The sequence below is a fragment of the Equus quagga genome, chromosome 12, assembly GCF_021613505.1.
Source record: "Equus quagga isolate Etosha38 chromosome 12, UCLA_HA_Equagga_1.0, whole genome shotgun sequence".
NCBI lineage: Eukaryota > Metazoa > Chordata > Mammalia > Perissodactyla > Equidae > Equus > Equus quagga.
In genome coordinates this window covers 31998508-32012376 of record NC_060278.1, presented here as the reverse complement: position 1 = coordinate 32012376, position 13869 = coordinate 31998508, and the positions used below count along the sequence as shown (strand labels likewise).

General features: G+C 43.4%; 1 protein-coding gene across 1 annotated transcript in view; it reads right to left on the bottom strand.

The window, feature by feature from the left end:
• DIP2C (disco interacting protein 2 homolog C) overlaps positions 1-13869 on the bottom strand; it is a 472249-nt gene that overhangs the window by 102230 nt on the left and 356150 nt on the right. Inside the window, exon 21 of the mRNA XM_046678001.1 lies at positions 2084-2223. Within this exon, the coding sequence (XP_046533957.1) occupies positions 2084-2223 (140 nt within the window). The remainder of the gene's footprint in view (positions 1-2083; positions 2224-13869) is intronic.

The window sequence follows — 13869 nt, the reverse complement described above, 5'->3', positions numbered from 1 at the left end:
TAACTGAGCATTTTCGGCAAGTAATTCAGTGACAGTAAATTCTCACAAGTGTGGCATGAGCGCTTTGACACTTTCACAGCATACGTGCCCCATGCACCGTGAGTCTGATTCGGGAGCGGGAGCTGGCCTCTCAGCGAGTGGTGTGTGTGCAGTTAGTGATGGCTGAGCCTAAGATTTCCAGTCACCTGCAGGTTGTAGTGGAGATGACAGGAAGAGCTGAGTCTAAGAAACGGAGCCGGCCAAAACACAGGACAAGATGTCCAGCTCACTCATGATAAGAACAGTTCAAGATACAACTACACTGAAATATTCTTCACCCATCGGATTGGTAAAAATTTAAAAGTCTGATAATACACTGGGGACAAGGGAGTGGAGAGCGAGGCTGTCCTCCACCAGTGGCAGGAAGCACATGCCCTTGAAACAGAAATCCCATTTCTAGAATTTATTCCACATTCCTCACACCTGCACAGACTGAAGCACAGTGAGTTATTCACTGCAGCTGCATCACACTGCAGCAGCAAAAGATGGACAATCACCCAATAAATTATTATGTATCTAAATTAACACTACGCAGTCTGGAAAGAAATGAGTGAGCTCTTGATGCACTGCTTACAAATGAGCCTTATAATACAAGACATGCAGAGGCATACAGTGAAATTTAAAAAAATAGGAAGAACGAATATGTGCATATGTGTGCATGCACGCATGTGTGCGTGTGCACGCACATGTGTGTACAGTCTGAGTATCTGACGGGAAGCGTGGGATCCTTGCAGTTGTCTCTAAGTGGTCAGAAAGAAGGTTTTTCACTGTACAACCCTGAATCCTTTGAGGCTGGAACCATGGGGATCTGTTACATATTTTTTTAGAGAAAGAATGAAATGGAGCCAGGAGGCCTGGCTAAGGCAGGAAGCATGCAGTGGGCAGGAGACATACAGAATGTCGGGGTGCGAAGTTTAAGTGAAGTTTCTGTGACTGAAGAGAGTGTTTCCGGGGCTGAGAGGCAGAAAAGAATGACACCATGGCGATGCCAGAATCAGAGGGGTGTCGAGGACAGGGACTGCCAAGGTCTGCTTTGTCTCTTCTGTGCCCTCAGAAATATGAGCAGCCGGCGAGGGGCCTCCAAGGAAGCTGGGCCATCTCCACCCCTGTGCAGATGGCCACGAGGACATGGGGAGATCCATGTGGTAGACCCCGCCTTCCCCCTCCAGGGATGGTGCCTGAACCCTCCAGCTGGTCGCACTGTTGGTTGTGAGGAAGCCACGTTCCCATCAGCCAGTGTTGTGTGTGGACTCAAGTGTCCTCTCACCAGGCGAGGCCACCCACCTGAACCTGGAGAGCTGTTCAGGAGGAGACGGTCCAGATTCCAGGTGGAACCTGCACCAGGAGAGGGAGCTGAGGGTGCCGGATGGGAGAAGCCTAAATGTGGCGCGGGTCCTGAAAGACGGGACGCCAGTACCCTGCACCCAGGAGAGGCGGGACCAGGTAAGGGCATCTCGCAAATCAGAAAGGGGCTTGCCTCTCCCGCTGCACTTGGTGGAGCCCTGCATGAGGTGGCATGAGGAGCAGAGGGAGGGCAGGTGAGGACTGCAAAGCAGTCTCTGTGACTTTCAAAAATGGACTCTGCTGATAAAAACAAGCTTCACTGACTATCCAGACCGCTGTTCCTCAGTTTTCACAGGAAACTGTCTGCTACAAGCCTCAAAGCCCAACTTTGCCTGACCACCGGATAACCAGCAGGAACCTGACCATGGAAGGGAGAAGCCGCTCAGGGGCTGCAGTGGGTACAGAGAGACCCACAGTGCCCCCACAGGGACGACCCTGGGTCTCTGTGTACAAGGCAGCACAAATGCTCCTCCTCAGCTTCTTGAGCATGCTGGGTTTTCTCTGACGGGACCTGAGAAGACTGAGCTTAGCATTCAGTCAAAAGCCCCTGGTACAGGGGGCCCGGTCCTCAGTCAGAGCCCCCGCCACAGGGGCACGGTGATGCAGTGGGGAAAGCATCTCATAACTTGAGGTTAGTGCACCGGCCATGGGTGGGATCCGTCGCACTCAGGCATCATCTGCCCTGGGGCCCCATGCTCACCTCCAGGCATCACGAGGCCAACGTCCTGCACAGTGAGCACAGACAGCTTTTCTTCCGAGTCCACCCGGATGACGCCGTAGGTCAGCCCGTGCATGGAGAGGACGCCCCGGCCCGGGGGCTGGTTGCTGTCGTCTGTGGGCCTGCAACAGCAGTTTTGTCTGAATAGCAGAAGCAAACCAGCGTCCTCACCACAGACACACGCACGAGTGCACACCCTGGGCCTCCTGAGGGCAGACCTGCCCGCATATTCTGTGCTCCCGGCACATCAAGGAGGGCTTGCCTCTCATTTATGAGACGTTGGTGTCTCCTAATTCTCCCTCTGGGTTTCAGAACATTTTACAAACACCTCAGAAGTGTGAAGACATTGCCCTGCGGCTCCTTAAACACCCTACCCTCCTCTTGTCTACGTCCACCACAGACTGGCAGGTTGATTCACTCTCTCACCCCAACTCCCTCTCCCTGCAAGGTCAGATTTGAAAATGGCTGAAAGGGCGAGCAACAACTCCAGGAACACAGATGGCAGCAGGGAACAGAAGTGACAGAGCCTCCGCCTGCCCAGCCTCAGGTTCAGATGTGCACTGTGTGGGCTGCTGCTCAACTGTGTGTGAGAAGCTGGAACAAGATTTATGCTGTGCCCTTCTGGATGACAACTCTTAGGGAGATTATCTGGATCAGAGACATGCTGTAAAATGCTTTACGGTCAGAGGATGAAGTACAGTTTCACCACATCCACAGTCTGGTGTCCCCACTGCCCATGGGCTCTGTGGCTGGACTCTAGCCCCACCTCCTGCCTCACCTCTACTCTTGCTCTGGCTGATTCTACACCAGCATCCTGACCCCTTCTTCCTCCCGTGCCCAGCCTACTCCCTCGGGGATGTCCCCACCTCCTCCTCCTCCAGTGCCCAGCCCACTCCCCCTGGGGGCTTGTTCTAGCCTCTACCCCAATGTTCTACCAGCAGAATTCCACATGGCTTTTACCCTCATTGTCTTCCAGGATGGCTCAAATATGCAACTGCCCATCGCCCCATAAAAATAGCACCCTCAGCTCCTGTCTCCACAGCAGGTGCTATCTGATGGCCTGCCCTGCCTCCTCCATCAGTCTATGCTCCTTGTGGAATGCAGTTTTTCTTTTTCACTGCTGGGTCCCACCCCTGAGTAATGTCAAGCAATAAATGTCTGCAGACTGAATTAATGAACAAATACATTAAAATATTCCAAGATCACGAATTTTATCCCTGCAAACTGAAGATTCTTCAGTGTGAGCTAAGTGAGAAAGTACAATTTAGGTAAACATCACATTCGTTTCTGTAATTTTCAATATGCAAATGTTTAGTGTAATTTTAGGATCTAAAGGTTGAAATATAAATAGAAGTTTTCTGTTTGGCTTTAAAATATTGTAAAGACTTATAAGGAACCTAAAAATACAAGTGGGGAAGCATAAAAGTTAAAATTTGCAAGAGGAGATCTCGTTTGAATCAAGTAACTGGTGTATTTAAAAAAAGAAGTATGTTACGTAATTATATCTCAGTAAGAAAATAAAAATAAAAAAGAAGCATAAAAGAGTCTGGAAATAGAATTATTCTGTAAAAATCACGAAGGGCAGAGCTAACCAGACACAAAAGAAAAGTCTGCCCAATATTTATAAGACTCTTGTGAAAGCACCTGAAAATAAGCCCCAAACCCTGGAATCTATATTGTTCTCCTGGCTTTTTCTTTCCCAAAGACGCTAATAAATCAACGCTCTGAAATGAGAGGAGAGCCCTTGATAACCTTCTGCTGCCACGATGCCCTCACCCTGCTGCTGTTCTCAGCAAAAACCTCACGTGAGTCAGAGATCAGAAGCCTTAGTATCTGTTGTGGGTTGAACTGTGTCCCCCAAAAGATATCCCGCTGTCCTAATCCCCACTGTCTTGAATGTGACCTTATGGGGAAATAGGGTCTTCGCAGCTAGAATCAGTGAAGATGAAGTCACACTGGAAGGCGGAGGGCCTAAATCCAGTGACCAGTGTCCTTAAATGAAGAGAAGAAAGGGACAGAGACACGGACACAGGGAGAAGGCCACGTGACGACAGAGGCAGACCAGGGGGATGTGTCTACAAGGGAAGGAACGCCAAGGACTGCCGGCACACCCAGGAGCTGGAGAGAGAGACCTTGAGCAGACTCTCCCTCAAGGCCTCAGAGGAACCAGCTCTGCCGACACCTTGATTCCAGGCGTCTAGACTCTAGAACTGTGGGAGAAGCTTCTGCTGTTTAACACGCCCAGTTTGAGGTGTGTTGTCATGAGATCCCTAGGAAACTAATACACTGAGTAATATAAAGTTACACATTTTTATTTTAAAAAGCCACATGAAAGCAAAATGCTGGACTAGCCATGACACAGCCCAAGTATAGGAAGTTTCAAGAACATGGGCATGTGGTGGCAGACCAGTACTGTACAGGAGAAGCCAGGAGGGAAAGGTTCTTCTAGGATTCGACAACGTACAATCTGTTGTCTTAGTTGTGAGATCCGCTCTCCTACATTTAATAATAGTGAATGAGATGAAAGACTCATACATGTGATAATTAAAGACCTTAAAATTACGAACTTTGTCACAGGAAATTTTCAATTAAGTTTACAAAACGATAGTTATGTAAGACTGAGTATACGCAAAAGGTAAACCAACAAGACTAACCCTGTATTACTTTAATTTACTGCTATGTATTCATATCTAACAGACTCCCTTGCTAGTTAGAGAAAACTGAGGCCCCTAGGTTCTTTTCTTTGCAGATTTGCAAAGTACATGCGTTAAGGCAGAACAGAAGCACATGAATTCCTAGACACAGTACTCGGCCTTGTTACCCCAGCTCACCACAGATGACGGCACTCCTGGTTCCGTCACTCAATTTCCCTGAAAAACCTGTAGTGCGACAGCCCTGGCTTCCTGATGCTGCTGTGTGCTGGCACCATCCTGAGCCCTTCATATACACTGAAGCACTTAACATACAAACCTACGCAGTCACCACTGCTCCCCCACTTTACAGACTAGTAACTAAGGCACAGAGCGGTAACCGAGCTGCCTGAGTAAGTACTGGGGCTGGTGGGGCTCGGAGCCAGAGCAGAGACCGTCCCCAGACCCAGACAGCAGCCTGTCGCCTTTACCGACAGCTTCTCCGCCTCTGGCCTGAAGACTGATCTCTTAGGTCACTGCACAGTCTTCTTTTCATGAAACTTTAAAACAAACAACATGAGTAACACGTGAGCACATACAACATGACTAACACATGAGCACATCCTTCGTGTGGACAAGTCAACCACCACACGGGAACACAGAGCAACAGGGAAAGTCTTGCTTGTTCTCGACCCCTCCAGTCCACAGGTAGCTACTACCAACACTGTCATATGTGAAGTCCCAGCCTCTTTAATGTGTATTTACATATAAAGTGTGTGCACACCCAAATACATTTATAATCAAAGAAAAGCAGAACCACAATATGCATCTTCTTCTGCACCTTTTCACCTAATACATCTTGCAGATCTTCCTATGTGTGTGTGCGCGTGCAGATGAACATGTATAGTATGTGTACTGCACAAACCAATGAATTGTCCTGGTTTAACTGTTAGATGGTATTCAGTAATATGAATATATGATCATTTATTTAATTTTTCTACAGTTAGAAATATTACTGTAAGATACGTATATAGAAAGTGAAGAGAAAAATCCAAAAGCATATACACTTAAAATTTTAACAAAGCCTAAATAATTTCCAAAAAGACAATCATTTTGCATTCCCACCAACAGCATATGGGTATTATCTTTGGATTTACCAGACTTGCATTGCACTGTTTCATGCAGTGTGCTGTTCTACATGTTCTATGTACATTAACTATTCTTACAGCAGCCTTGTGAGACAGGCACGACTGTTCTCTCATTTGCAGGTGGGACACGCAGTGAGGAGCAGTGGGGCCCCGCCCAAGGTCACCGCTGTGGGGCAGACCCAGGCCAAGGCTCAGCCAGCTTCAGGACCTGTGCTTTGACTCCCAGCAGTGCCTGAGTCCACACACTCGTGCAGATACATATCGTCAGCCTTTTAGCACTGTTCCCAACCCGATGAGTAGAATGCCAGTCCTCATGTTGCTCCAGTTGGTATTCTCTTGTTATTAACCACGTCATATTATCTTTATCTCCATTAACATCTTACTAGGAAATAAAAAGTCCAAGTAGATAAACTAGATATGGAAGTGAAAAATAACCCCAATAAGCAGAATTCCCAGGGATTTCAAAACCATTTATTGTCATAATCAAAAACGGTAAATTAAATAACAGCTAAGAGAGCTATGGATCCATTTGTCCCCTTCCAGGTTGAATTCCAAGATGAAACGGTGTACTCATGACTACTTGGCCGTGAGTCCCTCATACAGACTATGAATATAGGAGGAATCATAAAGAGGTGGTCTTAGAGACAGAAGGAAGAGGGCATGCAGCTACGTAGGGCCAAGACTGCACTGACGGACGAAAGAGAAAAGATGGAAATTAGAGACGACAAGAGAGGAAGGGCACGTCAGCCTCAGCATTGGCCTGATGAGATGCGTGCTTCCATCAGACAGAGTTTGACCCGCTGTTTACCTGTAAAGCCATTTCCAGCCTCTGTAAAATGGTACCTAACTAACCCTTTAGTTAATTATGCCCATGTAACACGTGAAGAAATAGCCACACTAAATCTCAGTGAGCACATCCACAGGTTGCTATCACTGACAGCAACGGCCCGGCCCGGCCCAAATAGGCATTAAAGTGAAATAAAAAGAGTCAAGTAAACAACGAGCAGTTATGACGACTTCCATGCCCAGGATTTAACAGAGTAACTGCAACCACATAGGCACAGCTCTAAAGCCACTGTCCTTCACAGAGCCCTTCTGAAGTGGGACAACAAAGGTGCCTCCTTCCTCATCTTGTAGAGACAATCTCCAATTCAGTAATTCTCAACTCAGGAACATGTGGAGAGCAGAGGACTTAAGTCTCAGTAATTGCACTTTCCTTAACAACAATGCTTATTGCAGCATTTCTATATAATAGATCGTCGCACAACATTACACACACATACACATGTTACATACGTAACAGTACATAGATAATTTTATCAGAGTAATACTAACATTAAGAATAGCATACCAGGCACATCTTCCCTGCTCTGGACATACTGACCACCTGATGCTCACGTGGCCCTGTGTGACATGGGCACTGCTGTCACCCTCCTTTACAGATGAGGACTCTGAGAGCTGAAGGCAAGCACTGGCCCAAGTTACAAAGTTGGCAAGTGGAAAATGAAAGCAGATGAAGAGCCAGAACAGTGACCGAGGGATGGACTCCAAGACGCACAGGCGGGCGGAGTACCAGGCTCACTGAACATGGAGACCAAGAAGGGGGAAGGGCATGCTCAGGACCCAAAAGCTCTTCCACAGGGCATCAGAGTGCCTCCTGTGACACGGCCTCCCTAGGAAACACAGCCGAGGTCCTAATACGCCTCTTAGAAGCCACAGGGCCATTAATCCAACTGAGGAGGACTGCCTTTCTGCCTTCTGAATGGCGAGCTACCATCTGTGACTGAAATCTTTCTCACAGATGCGTGTGAGCCCGAGGAAGGTGCCTGGGTGGCCGATGCACAAACGTGGAATGGAGAGTGAGTAGCTCCATGTGTTTCCTTCTCTAGGCTAATCTTTTTTTACTGCAGCAGGAGGGCCACTAAGAAATTAACAGCACCAGGTTAAAATGCTCTTTCAAGGATGGGGAGCAGCTGGGTTGTGTACTTGTTTTAAAGGGAACAGTACTTTCAGGGAACACTCCTGCAATGCAAATTTCAGGAGAAACCCAGTCAAATCCATGAAAATACACTTCTTCAGTGTTCAGTGTGACACAGACTTTCAAAAACGCAACACACTCCTACATTAAAATCTCAGTTAAATCTGTGATTTTTAAAAAAATTTTACTGAGCTCATGTTTATAACATTGTGAAATTTCAGTTGTACATTATTATTTGCCAGTCACCATACAGATGTGCCCCTTTACCCCTTTTGCCCACCCCCAAATGCCCTTCTCTCTGTTAACAACTAACCTGTTCTCTTCGTCCATATGTTTATCTTCCACATATGAGTGAAATCATGTGGTGTTTATCTTTCTCAGTCTGGCTTATTTCACTTAACATAATACCCTCAAGGTCCATCCATGTTGCTGCAAACAGGACAATTTTGTCTTTTTTATGGCTGAGTAGTATTCCATTGTATGTATATACCACATCTTCTTCATCCATTCATCAGTTGATGGGCACTTGGGTTGCTTCCATGTCTTTGCTATCATGAATAATGCTGCAATGAACAAAGGGGCGCATAAATCTCTTTGGATTGTTGATTTCAAGTTCTTTGGATAAATACCCAGTAGTGGGATAGCTGGGTCATATGATAGTTCTATTTTTGGTTTTTTGAGAAATCTCCATACTGTTTTCCATAGTGGCTACACCAGCTGGCATTCCCAGCAGCCGTGTATGCGGGCTCCATTTTCTCCACATCCTCTCCAACATTTGTTACTTTTTGTTTGTTTTTTGTTTCTGAGGAAGATGAGCCCTGAGCTAACATCTGCTGCCAATCCTCCTCTTCTTTTGCTGAGGAAGACTGGCCCTGAGCTAATATCCGTGCCCATCCTCCTCTATTTTATATGTGAGATGCCTGCCACGGCATGGCTTGCCAAGTGGTGCCATGTCCGCACCCAGGATCCGAACCGGTGAACCCCAGGCCGCCAAAGTGGAACGTGTGAACTTAACTGCTGCGCCACTGGGCTGGCCCCAACATTTGTTCCTTTTTTGTCTTGGTGATTATAGCCATTCTGACTGGTGTAAGGTGAGGTCTCCTTGTATTTTTTTTTTTTTTTTAAGATTGGCACCTGAGCTAACATTTGCTGCCAATCTTTTTTCTTCTTCTTCTTCTCCCCAAAGCCTCCCAGTACATAGTTGTATATTCTAGTTGTGAGGGCCTGTGGTTGTGCGAAGTGGGATGCTGCCTCAGCATGGCCGAATGAGTGGTGCCATGTCCATGTCCAGGTTCCAGTGAAACCCTGGGCCACTGAAGTGGAGCACGCAAACCCAACCACTCAGCCATGGGGCCAGGCCCCTCATTGTAGTTTTCATTTACATTTCCCTAATGTTTAGTGATGTGGAACATCTATTCATGGACCTGTTGGCCATCTGTATATCTTCTTTGGAAAAATGTTCATATCCTCTGCCCATTTTTTGACCAGGTTTTTTGTTGTTGAGTTGTATGAGTTCCTTATCTATTTTGGAGATTAACCCCTTGTTGGACATACGATTTGAAAATATTTTCTCCCAGTTGGTGGATTGTCTTTTCATTTTGTTCCTGGTTTCCTTTGCCATGCAGAAGCTCTTAAGTCTGATGTAGCCCCATTTGTTTATTTTTTCTTTTTCTTCCCTTGCCTGAGTAGACATGGTATTCAAAAAGACGCTTCTAAGACCAATGTCAAAGAGTGTACTGCTTATATTTTCTTCCAGGAGTTTTATAGTTTCCCATCTTACTTTCACGTCTTTAATCCATTTTGAGTTAATTTTTCTGTATGGTGTAGAAAAGAATACTTTCATTCTTTTGCATGGAGCTGTCCAGTTTTCCCAACACCATTTACTAGAGAAACTTTCCTTCTCCACTGTATGTTCTTGCCTCCTTTGTTGAAGATTAGCTGTCCGTAGACGTGTGGTTTTATTTCTTGGCTTTCAATTCTGTGCCATTGTTCTGTGTGTCTGTTTTTGTACCAGTACCATGCTGTTTTGATCACTATACCTTTGTGTATATTTTGAAGTCAGCAATTGTGATGCCTCCAGCTTTGTTCTTGTTTCTCCGATTGCTTTAGCTATTCGGGGTCTTTGGTTGCCCCATAAGAATTTTAGGATTCTTTGTTCTTTTTCAGGGAAGAATGTCATTGGGATTCTGAATGGGATTGCATGGAATCTGTAGATTTCTTTGGGTAGTATGGACATTTTAACTGTGTTTATTCTTCAGATCCATGTACATGGAATATCTTTCCATTTCTTTATGTCATCATTTATTTCTTTCAATAATGTTTTATAGTTTTCATTGTATAAGTCCTTCACCTCCTTTGCTAAATTTATTCCTAGATATTTTATTCTTTTTATTGAGATTGTAAATGGGATTATACTCTTGAGTTCTCTTTCTGTAAGTTTGTTATTAGAGTATAGAAATGCAACTGATTTTTGTAAGTTGACTTTGTATCCTGCAACTTTTCTGTAGTTGTTGATTATTTCTAATAGTTTTCCAATGGGTTCTTTAGGGTTTTCTATATATAAGATCATGTCACCTGCAAATAGCGAGACTTTCACTTCTTCATGTCCTATTTGAATTCCTTTTATTCCTTTCTCTTGCCTAATTGCTCTGGCCAAAACCTCCAGTATTATGTTGAATAACAGTGTTGATAGTGGGCATCCTTGTCTTATTCGTGTTCTCAGAGGGATGGCATTCAGTTTTTTCCCATTGAGTATGACGTTGGCTGTGAGTTTGTCATATATGGCCTTTATTATGTTGAGGTAATTTCCTTCTATCCCCATTTTCTTAAGAGTTTTTACTGTAAATTTCTATTGGATCTTGTCAAATGCTTTCTCTACATCTATTGAAATGATCATGTGATTTTTATACCTCATTTTGTTAATATGGTGTGTCACACTGATTGATTTACGGATGCTGAACCATCCCTGCATTCCTGGTATAAATCCTACTTGATCATGGTGTATGGTCCTTTTAAGGTATTACTATATTCAGGTTGCCAATATTTTGTTGTGGATTTTTGCATCTATGTTCATCAGCGATATTGGCCTAGAAATTTCCTTCCTGCTGTTCTCCTTGTCTGGCTTTGGGATCAGGGTGATGTTGGCCTCATAGAATGAGTAAGGAAGTGTTCCCTCTTCTTCAATTTTTTGGAACAGTTTTAGAAGGATAGGTATTAAATGTTCATTGAATCTTTGGTATAATTCTCCAGAGAAGCCATCTGGTCCTGGAGTTTTATTTTTGGGGAGGTTTTTGATTACTATTTCAATCTCTTTACTTGTGATTTGCCTATTCAGATTTTGTATTTTTTCTCGATTCGGTTTTGGGAGGTTGTATGAGTCTCAGAATTTATCCATTTCTTCTAGATTGTCCAATTTGTTGGCATTTAGTATTTTTTTTCCTAAAGATTGGCACTTGAGCTAACATCTGTTGCCACTCTGTTTTTTTCCTTCTTCTTCTTTTCTCCAAAGTCCCCCAATACATAGTTGTATATTCTAGTTGTAGGTTCTTCTGGTTGTGTTATGTGGGATGCCATCTCAGCATGGCTTGATGAGCAGTGCTATGTCTGTGCCCAGGATCCAAACCAGCAAAACCCTGGGCCGCCAAAGCAGAGTGCGGGAACTTAACCACTCAGCTCCGGGGCAGGCCCGGCATTTAGTTTTTCATAGTATTCTCCCATAATCCTTTATATTTCTGTGGTACCCATTGTAATTTCTTGTCTTTCATTTCTTGTTTATTTGAGCCTTCTTTCTTTTTTAGTTAGTGAGTCTGGCTAAGGGTGTGTCAATTTTGTTTATCTTCTCAAAGAACCAGCTCTTTGTTTCATTGATCCTTTCTACTGTTTTTTGTTTGTTTGTTTGTTTCTATTTATTTCTGCTCTAATTTTTATTATTCCCCTCCTTCTGCTGACTTTTGGCTTTGTTCTTCTTTTTCTAGTTCTGTTAGGTGTAGTTTAAGATTATTGAGATTTTTTTAAATTAAGGTGGGCCTGTATTTCTATGAATTTCCCAATTAAGCCCACTTTTGCTTCATCCCACATGAGTTACTATGAAGTATTTTCATTTTCATTTGTCTCTAGATATCTTTTGATTTCTCCTTTAATTTATTCATTGATCCAATAGTTGTTCAGTAGCATATTGTTTAGTCTCCACATATTTGTCACTTTCCCAGTTTTCCTGTAGTTGATTTCTAGTTTCATAACATTATGATCAGAAAAGATGCTTGATATGATTTCAATCTTCTTAAATTTATTGAAGCTTGCCTTGTTTCCCTACATATGGTCTATCTTTGAGAACATTCCTTGTGCACTTGAGAAGAATGTGAATTCTGCTGTTCTTGGACGGAGTGATATGTATATATCTATTAAGTCCATCTGGTCTAGTTTTTCATTTAATTCTACTATTTCCTTGTTGACTTTCTGTCTGCATGATCTATCCATTGATGCAAGTGGAGTGTTGAGGTCCCCTAACATTATTGTGTTGCTGTTAATTTCTCCTTTTAGGTCTGTTAATAGTTGCTTTATGTACTTTGGTGCTCCTGTGTTAAGTACAGATATGTTTACAAGCATTATATCTTCTTGGTGGAGTGTCCCTTTTGTCATTATATACTGCTACTCTTTGTGTCTGTCTTTTTTATCTCGAAGTCTACTTTGTCTGATATAAGTATGGCAACACCTGCTTTCTTTTGCTTGCCATTTGCTTGGAGTATCGTCTTCTATCCCTTCCCTACAAGCCTGTGTTTGTCCTTAGAGCTGTGTTTCCTGGAGGCAGCATATTGTTGGGTCTTATTTTTTAATCCATCCAGCCACTTTATGTCTTTTGATTGGAGAATTCAATCTATTTACATTTAGACTGATTATTGATTTATGAGGGCTTAATATTGCCATTTTATCTCGTTTTCCAGTTGTTCTGTATTTCCCTGTTTCTCATCCCATGTACTTCCAACTACCATTTCAGTTTGGTGATTTTCTATGATGGTTTTCTCATTATTTGTCATTGTGTCTCTGTTCTGATTTTTTGTTTAGTGGTTACCATGAAGTTTGTATAAAAGATCTCATAGATGAGAGAGTCCATTTTCTGACGGCCTCTTACTCCTTAGCAGGCAGGTTCCATCCCTTTCCTCATCTAAGTTATTGTTGTCACAACTTATTCTGTTTTGTCTTGTGAGTTTGTGATAAAATGGAGTGACTACAGTTATTTTTGATGCTTTCCCTCCCTTTATCTTTAATGTTATAATTGTTTGATAACCTGTTCTGATAGAGAGATGCAATTTTCTGATTTTGTCTATTTATCTTCTTGCTCAAGGCTCTGTAAACTCTTTGGTTTTTTTTCAGGTATAAGTGCTTTCATGATCATTTCTTGAAGGGGGGGGGGTGTCTTGTGGCAATGAACTCCCTCAGCTTTTGTTTATCTGGGAAAGTTTTTATTTCTCCCTTTATCTGAAGGATAGTTTCGCTTGATATTCTTGGCTGAAAGTTTTTGTCTTTTACTAGTTTGAATATATCATTCCACTCTCTCCTAGCCTGTAAGGTTTCTGCTGAGAAATCCACTGAAAGCCTGATTGGGGTTCCTTTGTAGGTTATTTTCTTCTGCCTTGTTGCCCTTAATAGTTTTTCCTTATTGACTTTTGCCAGTTTTACTAATACATGCCTTGGAGAAGGTCTTTTTACACTGATGTAATTAGGACTTCTATCAGCTTCATTTACATGTAATTCCAGCTCCTTTCCCAGGTGTGGGAAGTTCTTAGTTATTATTTCTTTGAACAAGCTCTCTGCATCTTTCTCCCTCTCTTTTCCCTCTGGAATACCTATAATCTTTATCTTGCGTTTCCTAATTGAGTTGGTTATTTCTTGGAGAATTTCTTCATTTCTTTTTAGCCTTAGTTCTCTCTCCTCCTCCACTTGAAGCAATTCTATATTTCTGTCCTCTAAATTACTAATTCTCTCCCCTATAATGTCAGCTCTGTTTTTTAAGTA